The sequence below is a fragment of the Syngnathoides biaculeatus genome, chromosome 17 (assembly GCF_019802595.1).
Source record: "Syngnathoides biaculeatus isolate LvHL_M chromosome 17, ASM1980259v1, whole genome shotgun sequence".
NCBI lineage: Eukaryota > Metazoa > Chordata > Actinopteri > Syngnathiformes > Syngnathidae > Syngnathoides > Syngnathoides biaculeatus.
In genome coordinates, this window is record NC_084656.1 from 11,386,680 (window position 1) to 11,406,538 (window position 19,859).

Consider the following 19,859-nt stretch of genomic DNA (forward strand, 5'->3'; position numbering starts at 1 on the left):
CAAAGCTGACTTCCTGCTGTCTTCCTTTTGCGTTAAGTGACCCAAGCAGCGAGGTCCGTCATCGATTGCAAGAAAGAAACTCAATTAAAAACCGTCTAGTGAGATCATTTCATTTTCTGTGACTGAGGTGGAAGGATTAGACAACATAGAATCCACTTTACCTTCTTATGAGATTAAGACAGTGTAAATGTCCATTTTCCATGCTAATTGCATTCCCTGTGCACTCATAAAATATAGGCAGTGCCAATACAAGAACTATGTAAAAAATATCATGAACTGCTTCATTTAGATTTTCTATTTTTTTTAAATTATTGTACAAAGTCACATTTGATATGAATTGAGACATTTTTTGTAGAATGCTCTTGTGCTGCAATCCATCCCAGGCTTCTCATGGTACTGTAAACCCGAGTATTCACAGGTCAACTTTGTTCTGAGGCAAGGGTGGAAAAAGATAGCCTATGTTACAGACCAGTGATTATCAAACTTTTTAAACAACATAGTAGCTATACAAATAAAAACTCTCCCAAATGTCATGACGATTGTTAAAATAATGTTGCATCATAGGCCCAACTGTTAAATCAAAAATAAGGCATTGAACATTAACACTGCTTTTAAATATAGGAATATTAACTACTGTGAGATTAAATACAAATATATTGCACAAACGTTGAATAAAAAAAAAAATGTTCAGATAAATGCTTTAAAACACCAAAGAGTTAAAAAGTAGCTAGAGGATAAAGTCAATGTCTTGGCGTGGTCATCACAAAATCTTGATATGAATCCCATCAAAAACCTGTGGCCAGGTATGGAAAAGGCCTGTGCGAGCAAGGCAACCGACAAACCTCACTCCGTTACACCTGTTCTCTGAGGAGGAATGAGCCAGGATTCCAGCAGAATACTCTTAGAAGCTAGTGGAAGATTACCCAAAATGTTTGACCCAAGTCATGCAATTCAAAGGAAATGCTACTCTATACCAAGGATATGTATGTTTGCTTTTGACCTCGAAGAAAATAATATAACATTCTTTGACATGCTCTCTCTCATTATTGTGGCATTTAACAAAATGAAATAATTTTCATGACCCTGACTGACCTAAAAAGCAGAGGTTTCGTCTGGTTTGACTTCAGAGAGTGAGACCAAAAAAAAAAATGTAATGTGTTTTTTGGATAGTGTATGCAAACCTCTGGCTTCAACTGTACATACCAAGAATGGGAAAGTCCTTTTATAGTAATTAATAAAATGTCGTTACAGTTTCAAATCTAGCGTGATCCCGTTTACTGCCTTTTTCAATCAACGAACACATGGATGTCAAACTTAAACTCTCCCACAGACTCATTTTGCATAAAACGGTAGGTGGTTGTGGGGGGTGGTATGGGACCAGCGCTTGACATTAACATCTTTGCTCACCAGCCAGTATGGCTCACCATCTCCACTGGCCACAATTTTGATGTTGGATAATTTAATATGATTATAACTGTATTGAAAAAATTGATTTACAACCCTTTTAGATGTTTTTGAACCCTGTGCATGACAACAAGACTAGATACATGTTTAACCCTACAAGAACCACCATACATATCAGACTTCTGAGTCTCAACCGCCATACAGACTTGAGTCAGTCTCATTTAAAATAGAAATGTTATATGGCTGGAAAAGAAATTAATGTAATCATTACACTATACCATGTCTGTACTATAAATTGTATATGCCCACAGGAATAGGCATACATTTTGCTTTCCCCAGGTGTCCAGAAGCTTTCTTACAAGGTCCTTTGCAAGTAGTTCCGCTCTGCGAAGTGTTAATGGGCAGGTTTTTTTTAAATAGCTAAAGCAACAAGCTACTTGGTTTTGTTGTTTACTCACTTCATCAATGAGCGCAAGGGTTAGTTTTTTTTGACTGGTTAAAAGGACCTATTATAATATCTCCAATACTTATGTTCAGCAGAAAAAAAATATATATAAATATTTCTCAGTCTATTCCATTTGGAATTATTGTTTTCAACATCCACTTTATGTTTTTAATTTCCCCCAGCTTTTACGACAGACATTTTGAAACCCCAATTTTATTTTTCCAATTTTATAGCAAAAAGCAATATAGTCACATCTTGTTTGGTGCGAGCCAGTAGAAGGTTTGTGAACGTGTGTGAGGTACTATTTAAGGAAACTCCAATTGGGCTAACTTTCATGTATCACAATTATTTGATTGATGACTGCAAATGCAAACCCGTTACAAGATGTTACATCATATTTAAAAGTCTGGTGGGACATATCAAATTCAATTTCAAATGGGCTAATAATTACATAGGCCTGGTTTATCATGTCAGATATTGTTTGTACATACTACAACTGAATATATTGTGGAGTCAAGGAAGTTGACACTGGAATCTCCAGCATGCTGAGCGGCCCTGTGTCAAGTGTTTGACTTATTGATTGACTTTGTTGTCGGTGTTGGATGTTAATTATTCCTAGTACGAGATGTCTTTTTGTCCACACAGTTTAATTATTGTCCACTAACTGTGAGTTTCATCGTGTGATTACAGTACTAACCTGTTTTGTTGTCATTCACTTGTCCAGGCTCGTCTGTACTGCATCATTGCTCGATAAAGTAAAGAATATCATCAAAGCCATAGTCCCTCTAGGGCACCTGCATGACACATGCCATAGTTTACATAAAACAATTTACCAAAGTTACTAATGCGAGGGGAAATGTTACTAACCACTGCTGAAATCCATTGGCATTTAGCTTTTTAATGTAAAGCTCTGGAAAGAACCTTTACCAGGAATCACTGCTATAGAATTTTTCCTCGTTTTCTATGCAGAAAGCCATTGCTTCTTTTTATAACCCCATGTTCAGTAACTTCCACTGTATTGAGTGATTGCTCTAAAAGCTAGGTAATATGTCCTATAAATCAACAGGAAACTTTATTCCATTTGGCCTATGTGATACATTGGAGGCTTTTATACTACTGCTATGGCATAAAGTTAGACCCTCGTAAAATTTCAATTCAACTGTTCAGTTGGTTCTCTCTAGGTATTGCAGGGGCACCTATTGTTGTGACTGAACTTACATTTGGGTGCATGGGTATCTCATGCAGTTTTAATGTCCCACACTGTCCTTTAATTCAATATTGCACACCCAGCTAAGCGCGTAACATCAGCCTGAAATCGAAGACGAGTGATTCGGACCGAACTACGTAAAGTGAATTTGTGGTCTGAACTGCAGCAGATGGTAAGGCCGCCATGTAGGCCTCTCCAGTATATCAACCCTGCAGCAAAGACATGACTAATGCATAACGCTGTAAGGGCCTCAACCATTTGTGTTTATTTTTCCTGACCATTCCATGTTTGAACGCGGTTTGTATGCCGTGATCAAAATGTGATAAATACGACCGACTGTTCAAACGCATTTAATAGCAAATATTATTTTGTGTGTAACAGGTGGCTTTGCAATTGTGTTCCTCGTGAAAACAAACCAGGGCTTGCGCTGCGCCCTGAAGAGGATGTACGTCAACAACGAGTACGACCTGCAGGTGTGCAAGTGTGAGATTCAAATAATGGTGAGTTTATGACAATTAAATGCTCATATGCTGTTTGCATTTGCATAAAGTTCCACCCCAAAAGCAAAGCTACCACATTTATTCATATAGTGGGCTTTATTAACTCAGGAAATAAAAAGTATCTGACATCTGATTGTACTGGGGGATTATTTTAACAAGTACATGTCATAATTAAAAAAACACTCATTTGAAAAAACTTTATAAGGTATCTGAACAAAATGTTAGAAACTGTAATGAAATTTACTGCGCGTGCTCCTTTTCGTATTTAAGATAATAGACACACTTACCCGTATATGTATATTACTCGTTATTCCAGTGAGGTGCATTCTATTTTTATCAATACGAATATTTCAAAACATACTGATACTTCCACAACAATCCTCTCTCAAACCAAATGTCTGGCACAGTACCAAGACCAGTACCTGTGAGAGGCAGCATGGTGCCACGGGGCATCCACAGTGCAGGGAAATACAAAGAAAAAGAAAGAAAATCTGAAGTTTAATCTGTTCCGTGACCAAGGTCCTAGCTCATTTCACTCGTGTCAAATCAATTTTCTTTATTGAAATTCATTTAAATATTACTGACCCAATGTAGCCCCCTTAAAAAATCAAATATAAATGCATACAACATCAATAGTCGAAGCTAGTGTGCTTACCTGCAAACTACATTATGGTCACAAACTCTTCTTCTAATTTACCACACACACAAACCACAGGCCAATCAGTCAGTATAATTTTTAGAGCCCTGCCTAACTCAAGCCAAATTAGTGTGTGTACCCCCCTTCTGTGGACATTTTTTTAATTACTTTTAAGAATCACAATTTCCCAGATTAGTGGTAAAATATTAAGCAGCTTTCGCCCAAACTTCAGGACAGTTTAAGTGCTCCAGATACCACGTCTACTCTGCAGGCGCTAGATGTTGTGTTAAAGACAGATTTGTCAGAGCTGACCACTATTTGCTTATAATGGCTGGTGGGTCACACCTTCACACCCTGCTGGTCCAATCGGTATTAGTATTAGTAATATATACTTTAGACTATCGCACAATTTGTCACTTTAAAAAGCGCCCTTTGCACGATTGTCATTGTCCTGGTCTATAACGGTGAACGACGAATGTTTAAGGGCACGCTGCTTCACATAATGTGGGAGGTTGACGCACTCTAAATGCCAGAAGACTCTGGATCTTTGCACAACAGTGACTCTTAAAAGAAACAGTTCCCGATTAATTGAAGATCTATTGTTCTTCGTTTTCGTTTGCTTGTTCTTCTTCTCTGTACTCAACATGAATGTCGTATCAGGGCGCCACCGACTGCCGGAGACAAATTCCTTGTGTGTGGTGACATACTTGGCCATTAAAGCTGATTCTGATAATTACGAAACACTGCAGCAGAGACCATCAAATGGGAAGATGTTTCAATTGAAATGCCCCTGATAGCCAGTGTTATGTTGTATATAAACGTATAAAATTCTGTCGACAGCACACATGCACGCATATACAAACGCGTTTATTCGTCTCCTTGATGAGTATACTGTTGAATTGTTCTAACTATTGTCTCCTTTGTACCGCTTACTTACCTCCTGACTGATCTCTTGTTATTCATGAGCTGTTTGGGTGTGAAAAAATGAATTGATCGGAATGTTTGGCGTAAGTTTGCTGTCACCGTCCGACACGTTTTATCTGCTCTCCCACACGCACCAATGTTTTCTTTTAAAACCAACACTGACTAATTTCCACTGGTCAATGTTGTGTGAGGAGTATGCCTCATTCCTATTCTCCATAAATTGGAATATACTTTCTTATTCTTGAAACACAGACGCATATTTTACACCACTTCAGGAAGTGTATTGACTGTTTTCAATATAATGCCTCACTCTGGATTTCATAAAAAAAGTGATTGTACACAACTCTGGAAGCTTTCTTCCATTAGTTACTTGCTATAAAATCCAGGCTCACTCGTTGCTTCCAAACATTCTTCTTGGCCAGTCTCATAATTGGCTTGTGTCATGCAAATTTCCTGTGGGAATCTGATTCTCTTTTTGTGTCTTGTCTTTTTGTGTTCTTGCAGAAAGACCTTGTGGGCCACAAGAACATTGTGGGTTATCTGGACTCCAGCATCACAGCCATGGGGTCGAGGGACGTGTGGGAGGTCTTTATATTGATGGACTACTGCAAGGGTGAGCCCCCGCAAGGAAACGGGTGTGGCTGTAATAGCCTAATTTCGTCCGTTGGAAGAATTAGTGTTTCGGTTACAGATTTCAAATGAGGACAAAGCAAGGAAGGTGTTGGATGATCTCTTAACACATATACATTTAGATATGCAAAATAATGTCTGGATTTTAATGCAGTTTCAGATTGCACATTTTTGCTTTATTCATTGGAAATTTAGCCTGCTGCTGAAATTTGGTTCCATAATTTAAAGCAATTTCCACCTCTGTGGCTTGCTTTCATTAAAATAGTGCAAGGCTGAGGAATTCAACTACACTTACAGCCACTTTTAATACCCAATTACTCTGATTCGAGATGGCGTTTTTTTTTTCCCCCCATACAAATTGGCCAGGCCTCACCCACCCCCCTCTCCTGCAAGGTCAATGCAGAGTAAAAATGTTTTTGTTACTATGATGTCAAGAGACAGAGATAAGTGGTGGGTACTTGTTGAGTCTAAAGTTGAAAGGTTTCTTTATACTCGCACGTGCGGTGACTGTGCTGATATTGCTGCGGGTCTCCTGCACCAATGGACCTTTCCGACCGGTGATCTTCAGCTATGCCCCCCTTAGTAACATTTGCCATCTCCCACAATCCTCCAAAATGGCGACTGAACAGAACACGTTTGAAGTGGATTCTCTATCAAGTATTCCCGGTAACATTGCGGTATGTTTTTTTGCCAAATGCGCCAAGAGGCTTCTACAGAGAGGTCTCAACTATTTCACGCAAGGATATGTACACGGAATTAAGATTTTGGATGGAGCAGGACGCAATGTCAGAATTACAGCGAAACATTGACGATCGATGCAAAAAAGTTTGACGGCTCACAAACTTCATATTGAAATCCAACAGGATAAAATAGTGGAATCGTAATGTGCATGTAAAGCAGGGTGAGTACTTTTTACTTGGAAAGATTATGAGTAATATCATTGTAGTCTTTATAAGTGAGTGGGTGGATTCATTTGACTTGGCTCGTAATGGAACCCAGTGCTCTCTTTTAAAAGTCCGATGTGATACAAATGGGCAAATACTCATTTCTCTTGCATGACATTGTGCATTTACGTATTACGACTCTTCGGCATAAAACATTACACACTTCATTCAGCAGGTCAGTGATACACTAACAAAGTGAAAGTTGTTCTCCTGCAATGTGTAAAGCACTGATAATAGTTAAATCAAACTCAGAGAAGTTACTTCTCCCTCACTTACCTTCGAGCGTACAGCCTTGTGTTTGTTGATATTGTCCACATTTAGTTGTGCGTGCGCTCTTCCGTGAGCCTTAATCCATCGTAGACACTTTGACAACTGTGATTTAGGCTTTGGAAAATGAATCAACGAGGCCCCTTACCTAGCCAGATATCTTTCGTCAGAATTGGACGTTCCCCAAGTGCATTTGAGGACCATTTTGTTTCCAACATTAACTTTTCTAAGTGCACGCCACTGAAAACCAGCATTGCTTGTGGGACATGACGACGAGAGGGGGGGGACAAGCCAGGGGTTAAGACTATGCGGCTATCTGATTGGCTATTATTGTACGGGTGATTGACAGGTCCATTTGCTTTTATTGTCGAGCGCAATCCACGTGCTTAATTTTGAAAATGCGCCGGAGTTCTTCTCCAAGTCAGAGGTGTCGCTACAGTTGGTATTGGCTAGGATAGCAGAGATGCTGCACGGCGCAATGCGTAGGTCACGTGATGCGATGCGGCCGTTGTCGACCGCACGGTCGGGGGAGTGTCTGGCTCCAAAGCTCGCATCAAACTGAGCAACTTAACTGGAATGGAACTATTGTTGTAAAAATTACAGTTTACGACTAGCAAAAAGCAATTTTGCACTACACATCTACACAGGTGCTGCAGGAAAAAAAAAGTGCTACCCTGTATCAGGTTTTGCGGCTATAAATATACAGTACTGCTCTGTATTATTTTTATTGAACCACAAAAGCATAGTATGACGTTGCTCACCAGCTTTTCAAAATCACATCCGAACAAGCCCACTCATTAATACTAATTGCCGAATCCCACCACACATTTCAGAACTGTTTACTCGGATAACTACAACCTGGGAAATGCACCCAAGCCCCCATAAAGGCAGCTCTGTATGTATTTTCATTTGTGGAGGCATCCTCAGCAAACTGCTAAATTACACTGGTCAAAATCTTGTAGCAGATCTGTGGATGTATCAATCAGCAGTCATGTGACCAAATATAAGTCGACCCTTATAGTTTTTAGTGAAGTATGGACATTGCTTGAGAAGAGAATTTCTTCCCCCTGTTATACTAGACTGTAAATAAGCCTTGGTGTTATGTCACAAGGCAGTTGCCAAAAGATTTATGGATGCTTGTGTTAATTAGACACTTGATGTTTGGGCAGGTACTTCAGAGACCCAACTATTTGTCAACAAACATTTAGCAATATTACATTTTCCATAGTATTATGTCTCAAATTAAATTGAAAAAAATATGAGATTGCAACATGAGTCAAAATATAGAACTACTGTTACTGTACACACTCCGTGTGCCTTCATCCACTTGAATGAATGAGAAAATCCAGAACCTGTCCAGAATCTTATATTTCTAGTTGTCTTTGATTCAGCTGTTTGTGTTAGAAGATGCTGGGTGAACCTAATGAAGCTTAGCAAAGATATTTTTACAAGCGTGACCTACATGAACATGCTTTTAAGTGGACGGGAAGGTATATATTTAATATCTGTTGTATCCTGCATGTAATTAATTTGCAGGTGGCCAGGTTGTTAATTTGATGAATCAAAGGCTGCAGACTGGCTTCACAGAGGCGGAGGTGCTTCAGATCTTCTGCGACACATGTGACGCCGTGTCTCGCCTTCACCAGCGCAAGACACCCATCGTCCACAGGGACCTTAAGGTGACACATTCAGAAGAAAATGGTCACAGTACGTCAAAACCTACTAGATTGTATTGCATTTTCCTTTTATTGAAATTCCAATTACAACACCACAAATGTCTCACAAAGACCGACTTAAATCTAATTGTCACCATTTAAAGTGGAGTTTTTTTTACTCGCCATTCATTATGCAAAGTGCTGCACCAATTACACTATCGTTCCCTCCAAATGTCAGTCATGTCTCATCGTCTTTTGTGTGTATAGGTGGAGAACATCCTCCTGCACGACAAAGGTCATTATGTGCTCTGTGACTTTGGCAGCGCCACTACCAAGTCCCTGAGTCCACAGGCTGAAGGTGTAGCAACTGTGGAGGAAGAGATTAAAAAGTGTGTCCATTAGTTTTTTTTTTTTTTTTTTTTTTTTGTCACATGTAGTTGGACTCATTAACTTCTTCCTGGTTCCCCCTAGGTACACCACTTTGTCATATCGTGCACCTGAGATGGTGAACCTCTACAACAACAAGCTAATCACCATTAAAGCGGATATCTGGGTAGGTGACGATAGCACGGACTCTATTGGGTACAACCGGGGTTCAAATCCTGGTTCCCCCCCCTTGTGGCGTTTGCATGTTCTTCCCATGCCTGCGTGGGTTTTCTCCGGCCACTCCGGTTTCCTCCCACATCGCTAAAACATGCATTAATTGGAGACTGTAAATTGCCTTTAGGTGTGATTATGATTGTGACTGTTGTTTTTCCCAATGTGCCCTGCAATTGGCTGGCAACCAATTAAGGGTGTACCCCACCTGCTGCCTGACGATAGCTGGGTTATGTATGCTGAAGCACTCCCGTGACCCTTGTGAGGATAAGTGGCTCAGAAAATGGATGGATGGAAAACAGATGTTAACATGAAACTAGCCCCAAAAATATGCTTCAAGCGGGGTATACACACTGATTTTAGCTTCATAATTGGCTATTGTTCCATTTAACCTTGCATCTTCAGTCAGTGTCTCAGCCAAATTCAAAATTAACAACACATGAACATTTGCAAGTTGTAATATTAAGCTAGCATACTTTTTGACCTGAATGGTATCCAAGATGATTTGGAAGGAAAATGCTTCACATTTCGCACACAGAATAATCATTCTGGGTAATCTTTTACACCTCTGACAGTCAGACCATTGCTAACTTTGATTGAAAAAGGGGAAAACATGCTCAAATTGTGTCCAATTATCAGTTTGTGTATACACACCTTCAGGTTCAAAGACACTAAGTTACATCATTTCCTCTATGAAAGATTGCCCTAGTTGTTTTGTCACTCATAAGAGTCATGCACTGAAAGAGACCTGTATAATCTATTTTTAGACATCTGTGCAATTAGCCGTGGAATTTCTCCCCCTCCTGGACTCTCAAGAAGTATTCCCGAATAGCTTCAGTTATTAAAAACTAAGGTTTTACCTGCCATTGTAAAATGAAATTGCAATTTTGTCAGCATTAATAAACTTACTCTGTTGGAACTGAGCGGCACGGTGAACGACTGGCTAGCACATCTGGCTCACAGTTCTGAGGACCTGGGATTCAAATTGATCTCGCCTTTGTGGTGTTTTTATGTTCTCCCCTGGCCTGTGTGGACTTTCTCCGGCTACTCCGGTTTCCTCCCAAATCCCCAAAACATATAAGGTAGGCCAATTGAAGATTCTAATTTGTCCATAGGTGTGAATGTGAGTGCGAATAATTTTGTTTAAAAGAGCCCTCCTAATAGCTGGCGGGTTCAGGGAATACCCTACGTCTTGCTCAGAGTCAACTCGGTTAGGTTCCACCAAAGGCCCGCAGCTGTAAAAAGGATAAATGGTACACAAAATTAAAAAAAAATGCTTTTACTACTCATACAAATCATGGATTGAGTTAAAATCAGTGCGATGGAAAACAAAGTGGTTATATTTGACAAGCTATCAAACTCTGTCTCTTGTTTATTTGCGTGATGGGCTGTTTTGTGATGGTGTTTTAATTGCTTCCCCTCTGGGTTTGGTGATTTTGGTGTGATGGGGCATGCGTGTGGTGTTCCTTCTCCAGGCGCTGGGCTGTTTGCTCTACAAGTTGTGCTTCTTCACTCTGCCATTTGGTGAAAGCCAGGTGGCTATTTGCGATGGCAGTTTCACCATTCCGGACAACTCCCGCTACTCTTATGATCTCCACTGCCTCATTCGTTAGTCCCTCTTTAACACTTGTCTTAAACTTTTGTTTTGCAAATTGTGCTCTTACAAAGGCATGAAATTGTAACCCATTCGCTCTTTTTTTTTTTTTTTTTGCTTAATTTTCTAAATCTTGCCCTCTTTGTTCTGTGTTGTTTTCCAGGGTACATGCTGGAGCCTGACCCAGACAAAAGGCCAGATATCTACCAGATATCCTACTTTGCCTTCAAACTGGCCCAGCGGACTTGTCCTGTTCAGAATGTGAAGGTCTGTTAGGATTTTCGTTTTCATTCTGTTATCATTGATTGATTTTTAGTCACATGCTATTTATTGAGCGTGACCCATCAAAGCAGATATTTCAGCTGCACCATTATGAAAAGGCACAAGTCGATCAACATAACATTGTGCACCATGAGCAAGCTGTCGAGTGGCTTCACTTTTCTTAAATAGAGAATTGTCCTGCTTTGTTGCTGTTGACAATGTAGATAAAGATTTTCTTTTTCCCCCTGCCTCAAGAATTCTTCAATTCCTTCCAAACTTCCTGAGCCAATTAAAGCGAGTGAAGCTGCTGCAGCGAAGAAGAGTCAGGCCAAACCCAGGTAAGACTCACTTACTTGCATTGCAATTTAAGATTTGCTTATATTTACAACAGATACAAGTTCATCATTATAGTATCAACATGACCAGTGGCAGACATCTTGGCAGAATTTTCTCAAAAACAAGGAATGAGCACTTCAAGCACCTCTAAGCCAATTCATACAAATTAAGTTAATGTAAAAAACAATTTGTTATAAAAGTATTTGACATGTTGTATCACATTGTTAATTATGAAATCGCTAACAGGATATTCACGTAGGCTAACACCAATTTTTGTCATCAGACTGACAGACCCGATCCCCACCACTGAAACTTCCATCACTCCTCGTCAGAGGCCCAAAGCGGCTCATACTCAGGCCGCTGCCGGGATCCTTCCCATCCAACCCGCTGCCCTCACCCCTCGCAAGCGAGCTAATCTGCCTGGTGGAACAGCTCAGCCTGTTGGTATGTGGAAGAACTCTTCATTTTAACTCCATTGATCGATTTACCTACCCAGTCACCTACTTATTTACAAATCAGTCCTGCTCAGCTGTTAGGTTATGCAGAATGAGGATCTGTACACCTTTTATGGCAGAAAGGGTGTTTTAGAAACTGCATCTTTGGTTATTTTTATTATAATGCACGTACATTGACAATAGCTGTTGTAGAGAAGGAGATTGGAGAAAGCTGAGATTCTTACTCCTATCTGTTGTAGGGCTTGGGAATAAAGGTGTGCGTAAAGACTGCAGTCAATTCTCAATCTGTTGTGTGCGGGATGTTACAGTTCTTATTGGAATAATTCCAAGTGAAAGAGATCAAGAACACATGTTGGAATGTCTGGAATTAAGGCAGTGTTATTAGAAATTTGATTCTCTTACGTGGAGCCCCTTAAAGATACTCAGGTTGTGTTGGTAAATTAATTAGTTTAATTTGATATCACATTTCAAAGGCTGAGCATCTTAGGCCTAAATTGTACAAATTGAACCAATTCCGATAATTTTCCTTCCATGAGGCTCAGTCCAATCATAAAGGATTTTTCGGGTTTTCTTTTAAAGCTAAACGTGGACACATTGGCAGGGTTCACACGTCTTGTCAATCTCATGCTAGCGGCTAGCTTTAACAAATATATAATGGATAAAAAAAATATATACTGGTCCCTAAATGTTTGAATTAAAGGTAGAACATTTTACTCTTTTATAATACTCTGTCATTTAGTATTTAACTGTACAAGAGATGAATTTTCAAGTATAAAAAGGTGCAAAAAAAATAAGCAGCAATTGATGATTTTTTTTCTTTAGGAGCCATAGGTATTTACTGTGTATAAGCAACTTAATGAATGAAATTACTTACAAAACATAATTTAGGCAGCCCTCTGATGCCGTTTAACATGAAATCGCATTTCATCTACTCCATTGCGTTCTTTGCCTTGAAGTCATGATACATATGGACCAAAATAAAAAAACATAGACTCCTTTCTCAGTTGTCAAAACATGTCAAATTTGACAGATCTACACTTTAAATATGTACAGAGTGAAAGTTAAACTGAAACAGGAGGCATGTTGAATTATTGTTAATTTCACAATGTTGATATAAACCTATCTGATGGAAAGCTCCCCTCAGCCCATTCCTGTAATACTGTCTAGCTTAGATCACTGCTGTATGTTAATTGAGAAGACTGATGGGTTCTGAAGCCCTTGTCCACATAGTTATGGAGCCTGTCTCTTTCGTACTTTTTTTTAAAAACAGAATTGTTTCAAGAATTGTGTGTTCACACGAAAGTGCTGAAACCTACCCAAAGCTTTCTCCTGTTTGCCTTTTGGTTTTTTTATGCAGTGGATTGAAGAACATGGGTTGTACTGGTTTTCAGCTCAACTCATCGTTGACAGTGGTAGTAGAGGAACAGAAAATTTGGCTGTAAATGCAATTCTCATACTCAACCATTGTTGTAAATGTTGGCAGTATTCATGTTCATAGGAAAACTGAGACAACCATGTCATCTCTCAAAAGGATGGGTATTGAATTGAATGGAGTCAAAGCTCCATGTAGTACACAAAGTGCTCAAGGACAACATTGTGCGTGACTCTGATACTTACCAGCATTGACTTCTTCTCGTCATTTCTACCGTGGTGATTGACGTGAGGAATGTTACAGTGGTGGCACAGTGGATGAATGGTTAGAGCATCTGCCTCACAGTTTTTAGGAGCGGGGTTCAATTGTGTAGTTTGCATGTTCTCCCTGTGCCTGCATGGGTTTTCTCTGGGAACTTTTCCTCCCACATCCCAAAAAGGTACGTCAATTGTAGCTGAATTGAAGACACTAAATTCCCTGTAGATGTGGATGTGAGTGCGAGTACTTGTTTATATCTGCCCTGCGATTAACTGGCAACCAGGACCCGGCCTCCTATAGCTGTGATAGGCTCCAGCAGTCCCGCAACACTAAAAGCTCAGCAAGCAGCTCATAAAATAGACGGGATGTTATACAGTGATTCAATACAACCACTGTGCTTCTATTTGTGTCTGGTAACAGTGCGAGCTTCAAGTCGTTTCCTATTTGGCCATCGTTCCAATATAATATCTCAATCCATGGCTTGGCCCAATGGTTTGGCGATTTTCAATACTGAACAAGTTTTAATATTCATGATTGTTGACAAAGGCTGTTTTCTTAGCAGATCGAGGAGGAAAAATAACTCTTAACGCACTCCACCCCACAGGATAATTGCTCCTTATCTTTTAGAGACATCCGGCAGTCAGGCCTTTTGCTAATTTTGATTTGAAGAGAAGGAGGGGTGTCGGGGGTTGGAATGTTGAAATTGCCAACATACAAATGTCGTTGTGGCCTCCAACATCCCTCAGGAGTCAGCTTGGACCTCTCGCAGCCAGCTGCAGCCCTCCAGTCACAGAAGGTGCAGACATCTGCCTTGCCTCTCATCCAGTCACAAAACAACTCCAGTAAGGCTGCAGTCGGACAGAAGCAGGTACATGCAGATGGGGAGCCATAGGTTAAGTGTTTAGGTGACAACTCATGTAAGCAATGTCATTTGCCTTTTGCTATGCAGCCTGCTTCAGCATCTGAAGCTACAGCCGCCGCTGCTGTAGTGGCACCTGTGCCCAAGGCCGATGTCCAACCACAGCTCCAAGAGCAGCTGACCACAACCCAGCAAACAGCCCCGCCTCCGTCCACAGTCAGCGCCACCTCACAGCAGGCGCTGCCGTGTCCGTCCAGTCCGGCTGCACCGCAGCGTCCTGCTCGACGCAAGCCCCCTGTCCAGGCTCAGACTCCTGCAGCTCAGCCTTCGGCCAACAAATCAGATGCTGGTCAATCAGCGGACGAGCAGCAACAGGAGACTAGTCAGCCATCAGTTGTTCAGACACAGGCAGCGTCAGCTGAAGTCAGGCAAAAAGTAGCTGAGACAGTAAGTTGTATACTCAATGATAATTTTTTCATATCACAATGGGGCTGATTTGATATTATCTTAGATAGCAGGTGCTTAATTGTGTGGTTACTTTAAATATATTGCTCGCACTGTTGTTGGGATCTACCATTATCGTTGCGCAATCTGAATATAACCAGAAGTAGCAAATGGAGAACATCCAACACAAGAGGACATGCTTAATTACTGCTCTACTTACTGCTTTTCATTTGATTGTTTTATACTTACAGCCTCAAAGTTTTTCATACAAGTATGTACATTAAATAGAATTTTACAACACCACTAACAAGTAATAATCAGCTAAAAATTCAGCTTGCGTCACTGCCATCGAAGCGGAACTCTGTCGTAAATAGAGTACTCCGTGTATATCATTGAGTGCTAAATAGTGTGTCTCTCTCAAATCAGACTCCTCCTGCTTCACCAAAGACAGTGGTGGCGCAAAGCCACAAACGTGTTCCAAATGACGTCCCAGCCAGCCCCACCAATGGGGGGAGTGGAAATTCTTCACAGGCAGCAGAGGAAGCCATTGTCCGGTAAGTACTTTCACTTCAAATCTTGAAAGTTGATTGTGACCAAATTAACTTTGGCCTCTGTTTTGTCTCATTATTTATGTTCTTCTCTAGCTCTCAAGTTGGATCCATCCAGCCTCGTGGCGATCTAGTCCAGGACCAAAACGTAGTCTGCGCCCCCAGCGGTGACTCGACTGTAGCTCTAGCGTGGAACCCGTTCGATGATAACGATGGCTTCTCCAGCTTTACCGCAGAGGAAGTCAAATCTAAGGATGCAAACCTTACCGGTAAAATGTGTGTACTAACTTGTATGTGGCATTTTTGAGTCATTAAATTCTGGATGACTGTGGTTTGCAGACCCCCCCCCAGAGTGTGAAATGCCTTGTGGAGAGTTGATACCAGGTTTGCAGGCTTCACAAAGGGAGAATGCAGCTCAAGACTCGCAAGGTACCAGATTCATAATCGCATAACAATGCATTTAGCTTCTTTGTAATATTTTTTTCTGTTTGTAATTTAAAATCTTACTGGGCTGACATTACTACCGTGTCCTAGCTGAAAGACCATCATCCAACACTGAGACTGATTTAGGAGCATCGCTGTTAGTCGTTCCGGATCCATTCCATACACTTGAGCTGTCTAGTGCACCAGGTAAATGATTTCTACACTAACACACTTCTATTGTGGTAAAAAAAATACTCCAAAATTCTGATTCTGACTCAAATATATTTTCACATTATTTAGGTTTAGTAGAGGAGCAGTATTTTGTAATGCCTCTTATTATGCAGTGCATTGCAGTGCAATCTACAATGATGGAAAATAGCTCTGCAAAAACTAAAATCTGACCTGGTGACTTTCTTAGTTCGAACGAAAACATTACAATACTTTTTAATACCATTTTGACTTTTTATTAAATTTACAGCCAGACAAAGTTTTAAGATACAACATCTTATTTTAAGAAACCTATCAAATGAAATGATGCCAGTACCATTGTCCATTTTTTGTTTTTGTTTTTTTTTTTTTGTGGAAAAATGACTTGTTTTATGTGCTTCACAGTGAGGAAATCAGGTTTCGAATCTCTTGAAAAGTGGAATTCGCATGCTTCCCCATACTCTCATTGGGTTCCCTCCCAAAAATCCAAATCCAAAAACATGCATGTTCGGTTAGGCTGTAAATTATCCATTCTGTAGGCGTGAATGTGAGTGCGAATGTTCGCTTGGAATTTTATGTAGCCCATGGTTGACTGGTGACCAGTCCAGTGTGTACCTCGCTTCTCTTTCATAGTCAGCTGGGATTGGGTCGAGTTGCCTGCAACACTAAAGATAATAAACGCTTTAAAAATGGACAGTTTGTAGCCACACGTCTAATATGTTAAATTTTTGTTTTTCAATTTTTTTTGTTGTCCCTTAGAGAAGCTTATTGAAGGACTAAAATCTCCAGACGTATCTTCACTCATGCTTCCTGACCTGCTATCTTTGTCTGATCCTTTTGGCGGTTCTGTGGAGGACTCTGCAAAAGGCAACTCACGATACCCTTTGTTTTATCCATACAGTCAGAAATAAATGGGTATTAGTCACTATTTGGGTAAAACATCGAACTAATGTGTTTCTTTCTGCCTTCACTTAGATCACATCACTGCTGAGGCCTCTCTGCTGGGCTGTTCTCTGATCGTGGGTCCGTCCGCACCTCCAGTAGCTACAAGCAGCACCGCCTCCTCCTCAATGTCCTCCGCATCTGCTGCGTCTGCTCTGGATGAGTTTGGTCTTCTGTCTGGAGACTCTGGGCAGCCCAAAACATCAGGTAGGTGTGTGTGAAGTTCCCTGAGCGGTTCTGAGCAGCTCTGATCACAGGATATGCAGATGACTAATTGTCATACAGTGGAATCGCCAACTGGTATAATTTGGAGTGTTTTCTCAGAAAAAAAAAAAAGATTTCAAATTGTCATCATGCCAGATGTCATAATAGATGTCAACAAGAATCTTGTCTTCAGCTCACTGAAGAGAAGTCAGTAACTGGTTGGCCCAGACGCAGAAGCAGTCGTGAATGGAGCCACACCTACAGCCAAAAAAGGTTTATGATTCAAAACCCTACAAGGTGGTTTTATTTCAACCAATGCCGCCATTAGAGGCTTGACAAAAGCGCTTTAGTGGATGACTAAACATTCAGACCAGATACATGCTAATTAAGACCATCCACAAGACCTTACTCAAGCAATCAAGATTTAATTTCACGCAATAATCGAAACCAAGCATACACTATTCAAAGTGATGTGCTGCCATCGAGCTCTGTCCTTCATTAGATAAGCAAAACATGGAGACCAGAGGAGTAATGTGGAGGTTACGTCCCGTCTAAATTATTGGGAGGAAGAGTCAGCCCAGGTCAACTGAGCGCCATGTAAAATGTTAATGTTTGTATTCTTTATCATATTTTTTATAGTCACTTATTATACATGTATTATTAGCCTTATTTGTTTGCTCCCCAGTGTTGAGTCGTGCGGAGTTACTAATTTGCTTCAATTGTGGTCTGAATATAAGTATGACCATGTTTGTCACTTGGAATGTGCATGGGAAAAAAGGCATTTGGAACTGCAGTGTACACCCATCCAGATTGTCAGCATTACGGGCTTTGAACTGTGGGATGCGTCACATGAGTTTCAAAAAGAAACGGACTCATTGGAGTGGCACAAATGCAGCTGCCCTTTACTTGTCATCCCGCTGAACGAAAGCATTTGACTTTCGCTGTCTGAGGCGACTGTGAATCAGAGCAGAAGTGTCTGTCCGGCCACCTGCTGTGTGATGCTAAATCAATGTGCTGGAGGCGCTGTGGCATGGCGACGACTCATCAAGCCGCCTTTGTGTGCTCATTCGGGCAGTCTTTGCTAATTTGAGTCATGGTGTACAGAGCGAAAGATGAGGTGCTAATTGCTGTAGGAAGCTGTAAGAGCGACCCTTCATCAGTGATTGAACAAATAGACGATACATTATTGAATTAATTTTTTTATTCGCTTCATTTACCGAAGACAAATGTTTACTTTTTCTGCTTTCTTAGTGTTTACAGAGATTATCCATCCATCCAGCCACTCCCTTTACCGCATGTCGTATTAAGGTCATCAGTAATTAGAACCTATCACAGCTGATTTCGGACAAGAAGCATGATATAGTTTGGATTGGTCATCGCCAATCAGATGCAAAATTTCACTTCCTCCTTCTTCTTTTCCTTTCAGCTTGTCCCGTTCGGTGTCCCTGCAGCTTGTCATCTTTTTCAATCTCATACTATCTCGTTTATCTTCCTCTCTAAGACCCACTGTCCTCATGTCTTCCCTCACAACATCCATTAACCTTTTCTATGCTCTTCCTCTCGCTCTTTTGCCTGAAAATCCATCCTCAGTATCCTTCTACCAATATACTCACTGTCTTGCCTCTGGACATGTCCAAACCATTAAAGTCGGCTCTCTTGAACCTCTTCTTCAAAACATTCAACTTTGGCTGTCCCTCTTAAGAGCTCATTTCTAATCTTATCCTTCCTGCTCACTCCGACCGAGAACCTCAACATCTTCATTTCATTCTTCATTTCTGCCACCTCCAGCTCTGCTTCCTATTGTTTCTTCAGTGCCACCGTCTCTAATCCGTACATCATGGCCGGCCTCACCACGGTTTTATAAACTTTGGCCTTCATCCTAGCAGACACTCTTCTGTCACATAATGGGAAATTTCACTTCCAATTTAACTCAATTGGTATGAGAATGACCATTCATTTAACAGGTTATAGTGAACTCATGGATTTTGTGACTGTTGAAAGTCTCGTCAGAATCCATCATAACACCAATGGTTTTGGGTTTTTAAAGATAGTGAGTCCAGGTGTTTACTAACACCATCGTTAGTAATGTTAGCAAAGTTAGTAACGTTAGCAAAGTTATCGTAATTTTTCATGACTCAACAATAAGGAAGAGACTGTGCAAAACAGGCATCCATGGCAGAGTTCCAAGGCAAGAATTACTGCTGACCAAATCATTCTTTTTTTTTTCCCCAATTACTCCATCAATGGCAGACTCAGTGTAATACTCAATGTTAAAATAATCAATAGGTGCAGCTGTAATTTTATGTCACAAGTTATTTTATTGTGGATGCATTGTGGCAGTATTATACATTTGCTGGGTTTTGTGTGAACAACTGTAATAAATACCTGATCTTCTGTTCTTTTACATTTTCCGTGTGGAAGAGCCCTTTTATTCACTAACTTGTTGACCATGTTATCTACAGACTCATCCCTCCTCATTTCTGACTTTGAGCCTCAGCAAACCAGCGCTGAGGCAGCAACAGAAGAAGACGAGTTTGACCCAATCCCCGTGACCGGGCGAAAGAACTCCCAAGGTACGTTATTACAAATTGTAGTCACACTAAATACGTTCTGTTTGTAAAGGTTACAGAAACAGCTGCTTTCCCTTTACTCACATCTTCACCTAAAAATGTTAAAACGGTTTCGGAGCTGTAAAAAGCTCAATTCTGCTTTGTCTTTCTCTCTCCTCCGTCCTCCACCCTCCACC

The 19,859-nt window shown here is 40.6% G+C and overlaps 1 protein-coding gene across 3 annotated transcripts in view; it reads left to right on the plus strand.

Annotated features, from left to right (window-relative positions):
* LOC133490495 (AP2-associated protein kinase 1-like) overlaps positions 1 to 19,859 on the plus strand; it is a 35,146-nt gene that overhangs the window by 2,574 nt on the left and 12,713 nt on the right. For all 3 annotated transcript variants that reach the window (XM_061800642.1, XM_061800644.1, XM_061800643.1), the window contains exons 2-19: positions 3,438 to 3,556; positions 5,622 to 5,730; positions 8,495 to 8,637; positions 8,881 to 9,002; positions 9,085 to 9,166; positions 10,686 to 10,818; positions 10,968 to 11,071; positions 11,321 to 11,403; positions 11,685 to 11,845; positions 14,233 to 14,354; positions 14,436 to 14,792; positions 15,216 to 15,343; positions 15,434 to 15,606; positions 15,677 to 15,766; positions 15,872 to 15,967; positions 16,727 to 16,834; positions 16,943 to 17,116; positions 19,576 to 19,686. In XM_061800642.1, the coding sequence (XP_061656626.1) occupies positions 3,438 to 3,556; positions 5,622 to 5,730; positions 8,495 to 8,637; positions 8,881 to 9,002; positions 9,085 to 9,166; positions 10,686 to 10,818; positions 10,968 to 11,071; positions 11,321 to 11,403; positions 11,685 to 11,845; positions 14,233 to 14,354; positions 14,436 to 14,792; positions 15,216 to 15,343; positions 15,434 to 15,606; positions 15,677 to 15,766; positions 15,872 to 15,967; positions 16,727 to 16,834; positions 16,943 to 17,116; positions 19,576 to 19,686 (2,415 nt within the window). The remainder of the gene's footprint in view (positions 1 to 3,437; positions 3,557 to 5,621; positions 5,731 to 8,494; positions 8,638 to 8,880; positions 9,003 to 9,084; positions 9,167 to 10,685; positions 10,819 to 10,967; positions 11,072 to 11,320; positions 11,404 to 11,684; positions 11,846 to 14,232; positions 14,355 to 14,435; positions 14,793 to 15,215; positions 15,344 to 15,433; positions 15,607 to 15,676; positions 15,767 to 15,871; positions 15,968 to 16,726; positions 16,835 to 16,942; positions 17,117 to 19,575; positions 19,687 to 19,859) is intronic.